This window comes from Melopsittacus undulatus, chromosome 5 (genome assembly GCF_012275295.1).
Source record: "Melopsittacus undulatus isolate bMelUnd1 chromosome 5, bMelUnd1.mat.Z, whole genome shotgun sequence".
In the NCBI taxonomy this organism is placed as follows: Eukaryota; Metazoa; Chordata; class Aves; order Psittaciformes; family Psittaculidae; genus Melopsittacus; species Melopsittacus undulatus.
The window spans coordinates 40,387,577-40,405,518 of record NC_047531.1 but is presented as its reverse complement, the minus strand read 5'-3'; the positions used below and the strand labels follow the sequence as shown (position 1 = coordinate 40,405,518).

Genomic DNA, 17,942 nt, shown 5'->3' with positions numbered 1-17,942 from the left:
GAAAGTTAAAGCTGCTGCTACAAAAAGGTCTAAAAACAATTATAAAACATATACATATTTACATATATTACTTGCAAGATGTAAAAAATATAAGTTATTTACAAATACAAACACTTCAACAGCACAGATGCATTTTCCTTGATTGCTGGCACTCAGTAAACAGTGGGGAAGAAAAAAATAAAAAAATAAAATCCAACCAATTCAGATTATTTCCAAGAAGTTAATGCTGTCTAGAACTAAGCTGCTCAAAGTTTTGCTTGAGCAGGTTTATCCATCATTTTGAGGGAAAAAAAGTTTGTATGAAACTTCACAAGCAATTGGCTACACATAAACAGAGCAATTCTGCCCTTCCTATTTTTCTTTTTCCTTTTTTTTTTTTTTTTTTTTACCAGCTTTTGGAAGAATTTTTGTATAAGCTGAGTAAGAACAGTCACATCACTTGCAAGTCAGTGAGTGAGTTTATTAAGCTCTTTTGTCCAGACACCTGCATTGCTTTAATCAGTGGGGACCAGCTGGATTGGTAAACATCACAAGAATAGAAGACAGACAGTGCAGCTTCTCTTTGATGTATTCTGGCAACTTATCATTTTCTCCATACCTAGAAAGGCAAATAAAGCACAGGAAAAAATAAGATGCTTGAAATAATTTGTATCTGGACAGTTTATTTTGAAACTTGCCTATAAAAAGACAAGCCACTAAATCAAGGAGATTTTAAGCATATCAAGACACATTAATTGGAGCTTGAAGGCTTAATTCTAGGCTCCCTTTCCCTATACATATTCTGAAAAGCGTTTCAGATCAAAAAAATATCTAAACAATGTTTAAGCTGCACTAATATTTGACCAGACTGTATCCTGCTGTCTCAAGCTTTGCACAGAGGAAACATGTTACTCAGTGGCTGTATTCATATGGGAAGTGCCCACTGTCCAGAGTGCTCAGGTAAAGCTTTACCTATGCATCAATGTCAACATCTTATCTCACTAATCTGGCAGTATCTTAAAACAACAACAAATATTAAAATCTTGCTTTTCTCCCTCTCCTGCCTTTAAATACTGTACATTAATAGTGGCTGCTCTGGAGATCAAGTAGATGCATTTGCAACAGGGTTTTTTTTTGTTTTCATTGACTTATTCAGAGCTCATTAAAACTATAGTTTTTTCTCTTTGTTAAGCTTACGTAAGCTAATCAACTGAGAAGTGATTGAAAAGCTAAGTTCTAATATTTCCAAATCAAAATGAATAGCAGCTATAAAGTATATCTTATGTCTAACCCCCTTGCACTGACAGTGAACAACTATTTTTATAGCTGTAATAGACTCACCTCATTGTCTGGCCATCTGGAGATGTGTAAGTGATGGAAGAAACACCTGCTTGGGCTACTAGTTGGGATCCATCATTAAACTGAACCCATACTGCTCCACTGGTCAGCTAATGAGAGAAATTGCATTGTGATTTGAGGACATAAAAGACTACATACCTAGAATTTTTCTAATTGAAGTGACTTAGTCTTGTGGTCAGTCTTTTAAAGATCACATGTATACTAGTTTGGAGTATGCAGTCTCACACAGTCTCAAGAATCAGACTTCCTGAAACAGGCAATAACCACCACAGAAAAACTGTGATAACTGAGATACTTCAGTATTATTTTGGTTTCTTCTACTTATCTTGTTCAGCATGGTATTTATCCAAGAACTGTATTTGGAAGGATTCTGCCACATACCCATTTTCAGATTTAAGCTGTACCAGAGCATATCTGAATGTATCCCTCCCAGATCAAATTTAAAGTTAATGACTTAAAAATATGTATCTCAAGTTTAACCGGAAAAGAACAGATTCCCCTCCTTTATCAGTATTCCTCACCTGAGAAGCCCAACCAACATTTTTCACAAAGACAGATTTTAAAAGTTGGGCTGTATTTGGGCTGCATTCTGTTTGATGAACAGAGGAGCATGTAGTTTCCACAGTATTAGTCAGGAACATAGGCTTTTCAAATGACATCACCTAAAACCCAGAAATACATAGTATTAGCAGCCTTGGTATCAATCAACTGATTACACACAAACTATAGTGGTCAACTACCACCTGTTTTTAATCTTTCTATATATACAGACAGACTTAGCCTGTATGCTTCACTTACCAGCATTACATTACGAAAACCCCACAGGGCTTCATCAGACTCAGTATTACAACAGATATTCCTACCACTTCCCTGTACTCAAAGGAATCACCCTCCCTAAGCAGATGTTTTCTACTTATACCCCATTTCTTTTTCCTTATTTGACTATCAAAAAACACTGTGATCTGTAGCAAGTGTTCAGCGCGTAATAGCCCAATAGCACAGTAGCCCTCATTCAGATTACAATATTTTACAGACATATAAACATTGCTATTTGGAAACTAGAGTATGAAACATAAATACAAGAGTTTTACAGCACATGCAAAGGCTGTTCTAGGTTTACAGAGACAATAGTGATGTACTAAGAATAATAGAGGACTTCAAGACACCACCAGCACTACTGCCTAGGAGGAACACATCTGCTTCCTTGGAAGTTCTGCTACTACGGTACCTCCTCCCATAGTCAGAAGGAAGACAGATGAGCTGGTGTGCTTATTAGTCTTTAAGAGTCAGGGTTCAGTGACAAGATGCAAGTCAGGGGATGCCTCTGAGATAGGAGAGCTTGGTCAGGAAAGAGATCAGGATCCAGATAATTACAGGAACCTGAAAGAAACAACAAGCTGTACCTCAAGATATATAGACCTAGTTCAAGTATCAAGAAACTGACAAAAAGTCAAGAGTAACATGGAAAGGCAACCAGCCATTGTGATATTTTGCTTAGAAATAGATACTTTAGAGGAGAAAGCAAACACTGGAAGTCTTACAAAGACTTAAGTGTTTGCTATATGACAAACAAAGAATGAGTTTGAATGCTGAACCCTTGAATTAGAACTCTGGTGATAACCTTAAGTCAGTGTAAGAATCAATACTAGTACTGAAGCTCACAGGAATTTTAGTTGCCTGGTTCATTTCAGCCAAGCAAAAACTGGCAGAATCTGCACTGAGGACTTGTGCTACAGAATCAAAAGAACAGAAATGCACAGTCACAAATTCAGCAAAGGTAAGATGATACAAACTCAGTGTACCAAGACCCTAATATAATTCAGTCCAGCTAGGGAAGTTGTATCAGTTGTGATACAGCACAGATGCTGCTGTGATGCAGCAACTGAATCGTGGTAGCTAAATGAAATTATACACAAAGCCTTGTTGGCTGTACATGTATTTCACTTACACTTTTTTTATACACACTAACAATTATTTCAGAACAGCTGCCTCAAGTGCTAATATCCTTTGTGACTACCATATAATATGGAGGCCTGAGGGCACGTTGGTGCTGTCCAAAGTAAACTGAAGATGCCCCATGTAACATGGAACAATTTTCAAGCTATGTTCCCATGAAGAATTTATGGTAAAGTTTTGGAAGATTTTGATTTTTTCAGATGACCCTGAATCCAGCTATCAAAAGTTAGTTGAAATCAAAGTTAACATTTCTAGTCAATATGTTCACAAATGGCTAATGAAAGCTTACGACCCATGCAAACATAACTCCATTAGTTCAAATAAACTAGCAATATTTGAATTCCTACTGGAGGGTAGTGTCCACTTACTGTATATCCTTGTGTACTTACAGAAGGAGTACAGGTTGGAGGTTGAACTGGAGTAGATCCAGCAGCTGTATTTCCATCCAGTGCCACAGCTTCTTTTACACAGTTAATATTGTCCAGCAGTGGAGATGCTACAGCCTGTGGTGATTCAGCATTGCCAGGTTTTCTGGAAAAATAATGAGAACAATTGGGAAGGGGTGTGTACAAAAGGGACTTAAACAGGCGAGGAGATGTAGCTTCTCCTTCAGTTTACTATGGACTGTAGAAAGCACTTGACAGCACTGGTCTGCACGATTCTTTTTACACATGCCAATTCTTGCCCTGTTTTAGTCTACAAGAGTATGTTGTCCTAGTATCAAAGGAGGCTTTGCGGGTCCAATATAAGGTGTTCATACATGCTTTTAAGTTAACATTTATCTTGCTAGTGGCTATAAGCCTCTGTTAAGCAACTCTGGCTTCTGCAAACATTAGGCTGTTTAGTAGAAAATACTTATGCATTTTAATATTCCAAGTGAAAGATACTACCTTCCAACAATTATTGGAAAAAATGGAACACTTGCACTCCTTTTTTCTTCTTCCAAAACAGCAGATTCCAGGGCAAGGCATATACGATGTCCCTGGAATTAGAAGGGGCTTGTTAAAGATTTTAACTGGGAACAGAGTAGCTATTTCATACATAGGCATATGAACCGACACAAGGAAAGGCTTTTTTCAATGCTATTGAACAGCTGCACCCATGTATGATGGAGGCCACTCAAAAAGCTATACTACAGCAAGACTTCTTCATAACTTCAGCATATCTGGAATTATGCTGTTAATAATCACACGCCCTCCCCTTTTAGCAGGACTAGATGACCCCCAAATTCTAGTCCAGGAAGTAACAGAACATCAGGAGGACCGAACAGGAAATTTGTATTATATTTTAACTGTTCCCTAAGCTCATCAACAGAAAAAGTACTCTTGTGACTTCTAATTGGGCACCATAAAACAAGAGATGGAAAGCACAGCAGGAATGTTAGGCAGACACTTGGCAGGTTTTTATGTTTGGGTTTTTTTTTGAGGGGTTTGTTTTTAAGCTTGTATAAGGCAGCTTCATCTGTTCTGCTCAATCATTTCATCAGATAGACAAACCTCCTTTACACACTAGTAAGACCCTCCACTGTCTTCATAACAAGGCATTGTTAGTGTTACCTCCACATAGATATTTGCTCTTTGTCATCCCTGCTTATTAGTGTAACAAAAACTATGAAAAGCAACATCAGAAGCATGTTTGTGAAAGAGAAACTGAATTCTCAGAAAGTTGCTTTGCACTGGAAAAGCCTATATGAAACAATTTACCTCATTTGCATGATCCATATAAACTTGTATTTCCTTCTTCAAACCTGCTTCGCTTTCTCCTTTCAAAGTGAAGGATTTCCCCGATTTTTCAATCACACGAGTTACACCAGCTGTCTTATGTATCTTTGCTCCTGTGAAAAACAACATGTAGAAGCTTAGACTGTGAATTTATAAAGATACCAGCATCTATAAAGTACATATTTTGGCCATTACATTCTACTCTACTGAAGTGTATCTCACAGAGTTGCTTACTGCAAGAATCAAACCACTCCTTCATAAGCTTTATATTTAGCAGAAATAAATAGCCACTTACATTGGGACTGCACTGTTAATAGAATGTCCTCTATGGCCAAAGATCACCACTTAAATGGGCAAAATAATGCATTTACTACATATTTTAAAAGCTACCTTTCTAAACACTAATCTGAGACAAATCCAACATCTCTAATAATTGGTTAGAGTAGGCTCTATTGTATCTTAATATGCTTTTAAAAGAGATACCCATTCTTTCAATAGCAGTTCTACATTGAATCACAGAGCTGGGGTTTTTTTGTCATATATCCTGTCGGGGTTTATCTAAGCATGTGGCAAATGAAACTAGTTGACAGTAGTCTATAGTGAGTAAACAACTGTCAGTGCAGTCAAGTTTGTAAAGGGCAGAGTTGGAAAAGGCAGCCAACTGCTTCCTCCAGCAAGTGTTTTTTGTAACACTATTACCTCATTAACATTGAAAGCTTGGGAGCAGGGACCCATCTTTCACTAACCAGGTTACCTATCAAATGTAGATGCAAAGAAGAGCTCATCAATAAAACCAAGGTGTAATTTAAATGACACTTTTGCAACACTTATTCCCCGAAGAAGGTATAAGTGAGGAACTAAGGAATAATAGTCATCTGCAGATGCTAGAATGAAGGCAGAGTGGCAAAAAAGAGTCTTCTTCAATCCAAATTGTTTATTTTAGAGTGTTCAGGAATATTTTAGTGCACGTTTAATAACATGCTATAACTATTTGCATAATTACAAAAATTAATACATACCATCATAAAAACAAATTTCAACATCTGCAGTGGGTGAATTTTCCATCAACATGCATTTGGCATATCTTGTGTAGAACGTAACTTTGGGGGTTTTTGATCTTACCAACTGCACAAACTTGGCTGCATACTGGTATTTTTTCCAGTACTTTTCTAAAAAAGAAAAATTTTTAAACTTCATGATAAAAGTCAGACTTCCCTGTGCACCAGCTTGCAAAGTAGTAATTGAAAATATGCATTACTCACAACCTTCACCTATCTAGTATTTAAGTACTTTATAGAAGCATGCTCAAAGAAACAGGCTTATTTTCCCCAACTTTTAGAAAAGTATGCATATTAAATAGCTTCACATGAATAGCTTTAATTAACATAGCTCAGAACCTAAATAACAGTATAGTGCTGCACACACCATTTAACTAGATACTGTAGTCCAGCTGGCTTCCTGGCTTTAGGTAAAACCTGGCTTTGATCTCTAATTAGTAGGGAAATCTGCTTGCCTCAAGAATTTAATATTGTCAACTTATATTTGTTCTTCATCTATCTACATTAAATACTCTGTCAATGCTTTCACAGAATCCCAAGGGTTGGAAGGGACCTCGAAAGATCATCTAGTCCAACCCCTCTGCAAGAGCAGGGTAACCTAGAGTACATCACACAGGAACTTGTCCAGGCGGGTCTTGAATATCTCCAATGTAGGAGACTCACAACCCCCCTGGGCAACCTGTTCCAGTGCTCTGTCACTCTCACAGTAAAGAAGTTCACATGGAACCTCCTATGCTCATTTCAAATATATATTCTTTCTTTTTCTCCCCCAAGTGAGGGATATTAAGAAGCACAATGTAAAATTGCTGATTTTAAAGTGACTTGATAATATTTCTTCCACTCTTATTAAAGCAGCTTCCAATATGAACAAGAAAGATTTCATTTTAGTGCACTACATTGTAAAGGGGTGACTCCTTTTAACTTCCACACAAAATAAATTAAAATCCTTCCTCGTGAAGTTTCAAAATATAACTCCCAGTTAAACAGTAGCTTGACCCGTATTCTGAAAGTTTTACCTTCACAAAATATCTGAAGAGTGGTGGCTAAAAGCTAAAAAGTCTCAAACAAGACTTACTTAAACATCACATCCATCATCATAATTTTTAAATAAATTTCAGGTTACCTGGCAAGTTGTCAAAATTATACATAGAGATGCCTTCAGGAGGAGCAGGAGGTCTGTCATCAAGAAGGAAGCCTCTTCCTTCATTTGGATGATAAACTGCAACCTGCAAAAAGGGGGAAAAAAAGTGTTTACAGTTGCAATTTACAACAGCACTCCATACTGTTAACAGCTAAGGAATTAAGTCCTAGCTTAATTAATTACTGTAATTTACCATGACTGCTCTATTTCTCCAAGTAATTATATAACAGCAGCTATTTCTCAACAATACTTCACCTATTGCAAAAGTCAAGTCCAATTCTGCTTGTTAGTAATTGCTTGATACCTACATTTATATGGCTGTACTCTGGGGGGGGGAAAAGGAGCTTACAGCTGTACATATGTAAACACTGCAACTCCAAGCAAATAATCACTTAAACAAAAATTAACTCTGAAAGAACAGAATACTCCAAGGCCTTTATACAACACTGAAGAAATTGAAAGCATACTCACTATGTTTCCATCACAAGATATTCTGAGAACTTCTTTCACAAATTCTTGTGAATGGTGTTCTTTTAGAAACTCCATACACACTTCCCCAGTATCTAGAATGCTCACCTAAAATATATTAAATATACCAGTTAAACAACACGACCATTACTTTTGCTATTAGTGCGATTAAAACAGAACACTTCAACATGACTGAAGGTTATAAGCCTGGTCAGTGGGGGTGGTGCTTCCTGAATGACAAATCAATCACAGACAGGTCAGATCTATTATGTTCTTCTTTAAAAGAACAAATGGGGGGGAGGGGAAAATGACAGGATAAGTGATACTATAAGAAATGGAACAAAAGGCAAAAGGGAATGAACTAACCCAAAAAACCATGCAATCAGCAAGGATTAACAGAATTGGTTTTCCTTTCCTACCCAGTGGGAAAAAGCAGCACTATAGGAAAGATTTACATTTTCACTCAAGAGCAAGACTGTTTTCATTTCTAATCTGGTTATTTATCTAATCTGTGAAAGTGTCTGACATAGTTAAAATCTTAAATGCAGCTGTACAGCTAAGCAATACAGAGTTCTAGAACTGTAGGAAGTATATATGCACTTAGTATTTGTTATGCCTACTTACAGTTTCTTTGCTTGAAAGCTAAAAGCAATGCCATGTCACTGCAGGAACTGACTACAAATATTCCACATGTGAAAACTAAACTGCATCTTACCAATCGATAATGTAATTTAAAATTATATTAAGTTTTCTGAGAAAAATACTTTTAATTTACCAAGTGATTTTTAAGAGATAGCCACATTGTATTTAATAGTGAAGTTGTTTCCCATTTAAGAATTGATACATACCACTGCATTTTTTGTTTTTTGCCTGATGGGTTTAAGCCTATGAGCATTGAGAGGTGACACTATACTCCGCAGTGTAGGTTTCTGATGTGCTGGTAGTTCTTTGCCCCACATTTGGTTTTCTTCTGAAGCTGACCAAAGGGCACATGTAGAAGATGATGGCTGGATTTTCTCAGATTTACAGAGAACTCCAGGGTTGTATTTATTTGGGTTTCTCTGGTTTAAAGAATGTGGACAGTCATCAGATGCATCATGATTCCTTATATCTTTTAAGGTGTTCCATACATTTCTCGATGCATCTTGCTGCACATCCAGATGATACCGAAAACCTCCATGTGCATTACTATTTCCTATTAGGTCTGCAGGCGGTCTCAGTGGAACTGAAAGCAGCATAAAGTGCATTGTAGAGTCAAAGAGTCACAAACAGAAGAAAAAAATGCTATTGTGTTTTTAAAGGCTTTTCAAAGTATCATCTTAGAAGGCTCAAGTGGAGAATGGGATTTCTTTAGTCCTTAGTCCACATCATTAGGCTATGACTTTAGTATGGTTCAATACCAGAGCTAACAAAATTCCAGTGCTACTTAAACTGTTACTAGATTTCAGTTAAGAGTGCCTTCAGTCTTAACATATATCCACCCATTCTGCAAAACCATTTATAAACAACATACTGGATTCAAATAGATACTTAAACAAGAATTAGTTTACACAAATGTTTAATCAGTTGAAACAGTTTACTTGGCACTCAGATAACCACTAGTACCATTAAGTTGCAGCTTATCTAACTAGTGTGTTAACATTAGAGATTTTAGCAGTCAAGATGTTAAATGAATGCTCCAAACCTCTTGTTTTATTTCCAGTCACTTGTTAAAAGACAAAATCCTGTTTTTATATTTAAACTTCCTACAATTGCTTCCCTGGTTTTGATATTTAAGCACTTCATCAACTTTCTCCTCACTCCTCCTGCCATGTGGCAAGACAGTTGAGAAGGGACCAAAAAACCCAAATAGGATTATTCAGACCATATGTCATATTATTCCAATTCCCTCCAGACAGAAGGGAAGGAGTCCAGTAACATTAAAACAAAAAAGTTCAGAATGGATTTGTGATTTAGTTTTATGATTAAATTACATTATTTGTAAATGATGTAACATGATGCATAACAAAGAACACCTTCCCTTCTGTGTCTTTTGTGTTTTCCTCCACCTCTCCTTCTGCAGCCTCATTATCTTTCTCATTCACTGAGGTCCCATTTTCTTTTAAGGCATATTTGTACAACTAAATTAACAGTGCTTTTGAGTCACCTGACAATCTTTTGTCATGTATTTACTTACACATTTCAGATCACAACTGACTAATTATGGCAAGTCCCAGAATTTAAGATTTTTTTCCCCTCTTCCCCCAATCCCTCCTTTTTCTAAAATACTAAAAGAGAATGACCTACTTTAGGAAGTATACAAATTCAGTGTACAATATCTTCACTCTTACAAAGGCAGCTACATACAATTCTTTATACCAAGACAACAGCTTAAGAGGAATATCTAGCTACAAAACCTTCCAACTTCTTCTCACAGGAAACACATTTGTGTCACCTTAGACAAAAAGAGAAAACAGAGCAATGCTTTCAATGGGATATTTCTTGCTTAGTTATGATTCTACAGATTAGTGATCCTGGAAACATTATGCCTCTTTCAACATCTGTGTCAATTTTTTTGTCCAGTGACAAGTCAGTTTAGGGTCTCCTGTGCTTTTCATTTGGGAAATCTCAAACAATATACAAGTTTTGACTGCAAAAATACACAACTGATTAGTAACACACCATTTGTTTGCATACTTCCAAGCCACTGCTGCATTGTTTCAGTATGGGACTTCTGCTCTAACAAACCAACCTGGGGCTTCATTGGGCAGAGATAATTTGAGCTGCAAAATAAAAGTTACACATGTAATCAAGATTACAAAGACACTTGCACAACAAAAGCTAGTGTTACATCTGCAGAAACCACAACACTCTATTTAAGAAACATAGGTGGCATTTTGCAGCTCTAGACAGCAAAGGACATTCTTTTTTTCATGGGAAATGTTCATTGGGTAAAGCATTAAAAAACCCCAAACAAAAAACAAAGAACTCTTTCCAAATGGAATTAAAGTTATTACTAATTTTTAGCACAAATTTAAGCCTGTTAGCACCAACTAGTAGACTCTTAGAGCTGACATATATGAACAGAAAGAGCCATTGATAATGCTGCCAGCCACGGCTGTTCCTGCATCTAGCTCTTAATTTACAGCCTAGAGACAGGGATGATGCCCTGTGGATCTCATTCAGCATTAACAAATATGCAGCTGAAATACATAGGCAACCTTATCACCTAAAATAATTTGAGTTTATATAAAATATAATAAGCCCCAAAAATTGCAAAGGGCTTTTTTTTTAATCAGCTTTTTAGACCATGACACATAAATAGTGACAGGTAAACTCAAACTGTAATCCACATATTGAGGAATAAAAAATACACACAAAACCAGTTACTGCAGACCATTGACCTCTTGCAAATTCACACTAAACTCCTGTGAGTTTTTCTGTTCCCATAGCCTGTCCTTGTCTGCTCTTTCTTCTCACAATGATTATTACTTCTCTAAGGACTCAGTTCTTCCCCCACCCCTCCCACATATAAGCATATAATTTAGGTCTTAAAATCTTCCATTTAAGATTGTCATTCAAGTCAGCTATAGATGCAAGAGGCTTTCATATAATCAATCATATAAAAAAGTAGTTAGCATTTCGCTAATCCCCATACTTATATTAATATTCTGTCATATTTACATTCAGCATGCCTCTATTAAGAGTCATGGAGAATACAAGTGAGCATTGTCTGTTGATGGGAAAAATAAAGCAAACCTCAACTAAGTTATCATAAAGAAGGGCTTTTGTTGCCCTTGAGGCAAAGATGAGGCCTCCAACAACACAAGAAGCATCCCAGCATCATTTGCAGGTTTGACACCTGAATTGGTTTGTATCAGCTGGGCAAGTCCATCAGCGTACAGCAAGTAGTCAGGTTTTTACACAGAAACTACAACTGAAGACACAATCAAGGGTCAGATAGGAAAATAACACTCCAATATAACTTTCTGGTACACCGGTTTTATAATCTGTCACCTAATCTTGTATTTAGTTTGTGTTTGTCTTTTACCTTGTCTAATCATTACAGGGAAAAAAAACCAACCAGCCAACCAACCAAAAAAAGCAACCCCCAAAAGCAAACAGAGCAGAAGGAAAAACATGGGTAATGACACTCTAAATGTCTTCCACCCTAGTCTAAGTCTCTTCTGTAAAGAAGAATTAACAAAGCTCTCTAATACAATTACCGTGAGAAAAGAAATACTCAACTTGCTGCACATAGAAATAATAATAGAGTATTACCTGGATAAATAAAAGCTACAATTTAGCTAGCTGATGTGCTGTATCTATGAACTCCAAGATAGGGACAGTGCAGAGGTAAACCTGCAACAGCATCAACTATGCTCTCTCCTACCTGGTATACTTAAGCTATAAGCATAAGGACTTTGGGCACTTACTACAGCTTACAGAAGAAAAATTATGCATTTAATAGATAAGGCAGCTATAAATCTAATCTTAATAAAACCTGATTCTTACTGTAGTTCATCTTTTACAGGTGGAGATAGTTGTCCTTCAAAAGAACCAGAATTACTGGAAATCTTCTCCTTAAATATTTCTCCTATATCAGTATAGCTGCTTGCAGGTGAAAAGCATTCTGCATTTTCCCTTGTTCCTACTTTAGGCTTAGAAAGCAGTTCCAAAGAGTGACATCTCTCAACAATATTTGATATGCCTTGAGTCTGACTATGGGATGTGCCAGACCTATCTGAAGAGTGGGCTCTTCGGAGGTAGCGTGAATGTGGTCTCTCTTCAAGTTGCACGGCTCTTCCTCTGCCAGTTGTGCCAATTTCTTTTCCCTGAATTCCCCACTGATGAAAAGAACCACTTCCATCTACCGAAGAATTACTACCAGAATTCTTGGTTTTAGGAAAAAAAGTAATTTTATTTGGGAGCGGCTGTCCAACTAACAGCTTCTTCTTTTCCTTCAAGGAACCACTGGTGCTGATGCTGGAAGAGCCTGTGAAGGTTGTAGAGATGGTAGCATTTCCACTGTCCATGGAATCTTCCGAAGTTCCCAGATCTTTACTCCGTGCAGAGCTACACCTAGACATAAAGGGATGATCCAACACAGAGGAAAGGCTCAAACGATCTGCTGGGTTTTTGCGAAGTAACCTATGTATAAGGTCTTGTGCTTCTCTTGATAAGAAGACTGGCATTTCATAATCTGCTAATACTACTTTATTCAGCGTGTTCTTGACTGTGTCAGTGTCAAAAGGTGGCTTTCCAATAAGAAGAGTGTAAAACATACAGCCCAAAGACCACACATCAGATTCAAGTCCATGGGGACTCCTTGTGGCTATCTCTGGAGAAATGTAATTTGGAGTTCCACACATGGTGTAATGCTTTTCATGAGGCATTTTCAGCTGAGTTGCTAGTCCAAAATCTGCAATCTTGACATTCATATTACTGGTGAGTAAGATATTAGAAAGGGTGAGGTCCCGGTGCAGTATTCCATGAGAATGAAGATACAGCATACCCGTGATAATTTGATGCAAGAAGTGTCGGGCTGTCAAAAACACAGAGATGTTTTAGTCATGTAAGTGAAATCAAAGCAGTGAAAGTAACTTTCTGAAGTCTGCTATTGGTCTTGCTTATAAGGATGTTTAAGCATCATACTAATGAGACTAGGATTTGGTTTTTGCTTTAAGCAATATAGCATGACTTTAAGTTCATTAAAACATGTTCTTTAATGCAGTACTCAGATTTGTTTCATTGCTAACAGAATAACATAAACAGGACTGGAAATATTTTCAGTTGGCCCAAACTTTTTAAAATTAGGTTCTTAAGAACTAAAAAAGTTAAGTAGTTCCTCATTTTCAGAAACAGAAAATACACAAAAGCAAGCACCTTCACTATGTGCAAAAATATTAAAAAAATATAGAAGACAATTTGGATGATATTTATCATTAGCAAACTGGCAAGGCTTGTAATATTAAAATTTCTCAAAAGTTCTAATTCACGATATTGGGATAGCCTTTACATTCAATTATATTAGAAAATGAGGGAATATTCAAGAGTTACAGCTTACAGCAAGAACAGCAAAACCTCATCCAGGCTGAAGCAGTATCATTTATTTATGATGTAGCACTTATAGCAATTTTAAGAATCATTCTTTCTAGAGCAAACCATTTACAACCCTCTTTCTTCTCTTAGCAGTGGGCAAAGAAAGGTGCTTAACAAATGTCAGTAGAGACCTCTCCTCAAAAGAAGAGGCTTTATGGTAAGTCTGGAAGCAGTAGAGGCAATAACCACCGAGTCCAGATCAGCTGTAACCAGAACAGCTTGTTTGGCTGTACCCTTAAACACTAAACATTGCAGCTTGCTTTGCTGGGGTTTTTCCTGTCCATTTTAACTATTGTGGTTAGGCTTTCAGTGGTCTTGTGTTCTAACTGAAATCCTTTGTCAACTGTAAGAAAATGAAACATGAGTAAATTCATAAGTGAAATTATTTTTTTTTGCAAGACTTTGTTCTCAAAACACTATTCGAAAGAATAGCATAGCCAAATAAATTTTTAGCATTACTCTGACAGCGAGCTCCCAATGAAAGACAGATATTTCAGTGCTTTCCATAAGAAACTTAAGTAAAACCACAGCAGAATTTCTCCCCAGCTACTAGTCCTTCAAAAATTCTAGATGGAGTGTCAAACTGGCTATTTCCTTGCTAACTCAGATAATGCATTTAACTGTGTTGCAAATGGCTTCCATTTCCACACACAGCTTGAACACAGTAAATACTTCCAATACCACAATAAGGCAAACTATAATCTGGAAAGTTTCCTAACTGGTGACATGCAACGCAGCAACGCTGAGGTGAAGAGGTACAGCTCAAAGGGAGCAAATCTGTGGATGTGAAGTATTCCTCTATGGAACTTCCCTGTCTTGACCTACATTTCAACTTAATTAAATGTACAAAGGCAAGCTCTACCTTCTACGTACTTCCACCTTCCAAGATCACTGTCTTTTTTTAAACCCCAAATAGCCCAAGCTACTGTAAAATGGCACAAACAAAAACAAAAGAAGAAATTCAAGTGAATATATGCGTTAACAGCACTTAATCTCTAGATTACCACACAAAATTTTAAGCTATAGAAGGTTCAGTGATGGCAGTTTTAAATATTCCTTCACTAGAATTAAATACTGAGTAAGCCAAAAGGTTAATGCAGTGAGAGCTACATAGAAGAAGAAAAAAATAATCTTACCTTCGTCTTCTGAAAAGGGTTTCTTTCTGTTCTTTATGTATCTGCTCATTTCACCATTGTGACACATCTCAAGTATCAAGTACACATAGTTGCTATCTTCAAAATAGTTGTAAAGCTAGAACATGGAATCATAGAATAGTTAGAGTTGGAAAGGACCTTAAGACCATCTAGTTCCAGCCCCCCTGCCATGGGCAGGAACACCTCACACTAAACCATGTCACCCAAGTCTGTCCAACCTGGCCTTCAACACTGCCAGGGATGGAGCATTCACAGGTTCCTTGAGCAACCCATTCCAGTACCTCACCACCCTGACAGTAAAAAATTTCTTCCTTATATCCAATCAAAACTTCCCCTGTTTAAGTTTTAACCCATTACCCCTTGTCCTATCGTTACAGTTCCTGATGAAGAGTACCTCCCCAGCATCCTTATGGGCACCTTCAGATACTAGAAGACTGCTATGAGGTCTCTACACAGCCTTCTCCAGGCTGAACAGCCCAAATTTAACATAAAACAATGAAACATTTAAATGTACTTTTTTGACTATCCAGCAAGTCACATATACGATCCTTTCTACAAAAAAAGTGATTCTTACCTCAAGTATAGATGGATGCTTTAGCTGACAATGTATTTTCACCTCATTCTGAACCCTCTGTACCATTCCAACTTTGTGCATGGCTTTTTTATCTATCTGCAAATGGATCACAATATTTTTCAAGCACTGCCACACTGATACAGAAACACCAGTTTCAAGCAAACCTGACATTTTTCATGTTCACGGCACATTTGCCTGAAAACTTATAAATATAAACAAATTTTCACATAGTTTAACCTCACATATGCTTTTCATAAACAAGTATCATAAACAGAAAAAACACAAGTTTCTGAAAATAGACAAGTGTTAGCATTTTCAATACTAATTAAGAATTTTCCTGAAATACTTATACAGAGAAACCTGATTCTGATTTTGCCAAGGCAGATATGATAAATATAGTTAATGTTAAAGGGTGGTTAAACTTAAGTATTGTAGATTGCAAGTAAATCTGGCAAAACACCTGTTATATATAAGCTCCCTTCTCAAAGTCTGTCCTAGCAATAAGGGAATTTTTTCAAGGCATTTTTTCCAGGATTTCTCTAGGCACATAGCTTCTGAATGAAGTTTCTGTGGTCACAAACTTCTTAATAAGAACTATAGGGCTGGCTGGCCAACCAGGGTTGGATATTTGAGCTTAAGTTCTTTTAATAGCACTGTAAGCATTTATGTTAATTATCAATACAATCTACTTGGCTGTACTGCATCTTTCAGGATCAAATTCTAATCTAAACATCAGTTACAAACAAGCAACCCAGGCATGAATGGCCAATCATGTAACCTCGACCTTATTCAGTCTCTTGGGAAACAAGAGATTCTCACGGCTAGCTGCCTTACCATTTTGATTGCCACTTCCAGACCGGTTTTCAGGGATACTGCTCTGTAGACCCCTGCGAAGGAGCCTTTCCCCAGGAGGTTCCCCACCTTGAAATCCTGCAGCACGAACAAACCATGCCCGTCAGACCCAGCTTTGAAGCCTGCCTCCCCTCCCACGCAGAACTGCCCACAGAAACGGGAGAGCCCGCACCTTCGATGCGCGGGCAGTCCCTCAGCCGCCCCAGGGCTACCTGGACGGAGCTCTCCAGGAACCGGCGGCGGACCCCGGCGGGGCCGTGCTGCACCCCGCGCCGCATCCTCCTCCCCGCACGGCGGCCAGCCCACACTGGCTCTGGCACTACGCGCTACCTAGGGCGGCGCAGACAACTTCCCGCCGCATCTCCCGCCGCTCCCGGGGGCCCAGAAACACCCGCCCGTGCTTCCCGCTGCTATAGCAGCGGCTGGGGAGCGACCTCCGCACGCCCCGCAAACACACAGAAAACACAGAGCACCACGGGCGCCGAAATCCCCGCGCAAAACGCGCGCCGGCGGAGCTGCCGCTCTCCGAACGGGAGTCATCGCCCCGGGAGCTCCGCCCAGGCCAAGCGTCCGTCCCCGTCCCCGTCCCCCCCCCGCGGAGCTGGGGACACACGGCTCCACAGCCCCAGGGCAGGGGGCGGGCTGGCTGGCTGAGACCCCACGCCTGCTCGGCCCTCAGCCAAGCCCGGGAGGCACCTTGGTCCGCCCCGCCACAGCCAGGAGACAGGCGGCGAGGGCGCGGGTGGGTCAGGGAGGAGCCGCGCTCTACGTCTTGCCACCACCTCCCACAGACCAACCGCCGGGAGAGGGTCGAGCCGCCGCCCGGCCTCTCCCTGCCACCGGCCCCGCGCTCCCAGCAAATGGCGGTGCTGCCGCGGACTGCAGGGGGGGCTGCGCTCCGCACCTCGATTTTCTCGCCGATGCAGGTCGCCATGGCGTCGGCCGCTCTCCCTGGGTCCCGCTACCAGTTCTCCTCAGGGCTCCGGCCGCGGCTACCCATTACGGCACCCTTGGCCGCTCGCCCCGGCCCAGGCCTGCTCGGTCCTGGGCCCCGCGGCCGCTATCTGGCCCCAGCGCCTCCATTTTGAAAAACCGCGCCGTTACACCCCCCCCGTCCCAGGTCGAGGCTACGTCTGACGCAATCGCGTCACACGCTGCCGCGCATGCGCGAAGCACTGCGTGTGCGTTTCCTTGGCAGCCGTTAAGGTGCATGCGTGGTTGGGGTTGTGTTCTGGTGGGAGCGTAAGGGATGAGTGAGGGTCATCGTCCCGGTGTATTATTAGGGCCTGGGTGATAGCGAATACCTGATTACGATGGCTCTGCCTGTGCCTGGGTATCTCTCCTCAGAGCAGGGAGAGCCCCCGCGCTGCTGGTGAAATAAAGATGCTGGACATCCCCGTACTCACTTGAGCATCTTGGTGAAAGGTCTGGGCCCTGGAGGGTTGTCTGAAGCGATCTGGCAGGGTCAGTTACTGGTGATGTAAATGAACATGGGCTCTTCTAATAATTACTGCTCTCTGTGGGAATCTCATTTGCAATCCACAGGGAAGTTTTGTTGTTCCTTGGTTGTTTAGAAATCGCTGGGCTAAATACTGGCAT

At 39.5% G+C, this 17,942-nt stretch overlaps 1 protein-coding gene across 1 annotated transcript; it reads right to left on the bottom strand.

Moving 5' to 3' along the window:
• Positions 1–352: 352 nt before the first annotated feature.
• On the bottom strand, positions 353–17,455 carry PLK4 (polo like kinase 4). The gene is made up of 16 exons (XM_005150474.4): positions 17,248–17,455; positions 16,326–16,421; positions 15,492–15,587; positions 14,900–15,014; positions 12,177–13,206; positions 10,344–10,444; positions 8,531–8,907; positions 7,686–7,790; positions 7,197–7,299; positions 6,035–6,184; positions 4,998–5,128; positions 4,185–4,276; positions 3,684–3,825; positions 1,860–2,000; positions 1,321–1,427; positions 353–598 (listed from the first exon to the last, which is right to left on the bottom strand). The coding sequence occupies exons 1-16, from the start codon at positions 17,275–17,277 to the stop codon at positions 499–501; spliced, it is 2,916 nt and encodes a 971-aa protein (XP_005150531.1). The 5' UTR covers positions 17,278–17,455; the 3' UTR covers positions 353–498.
• Between the last annotated feature and the right edge of the window lie 487 nt (positions 17,456–17,942).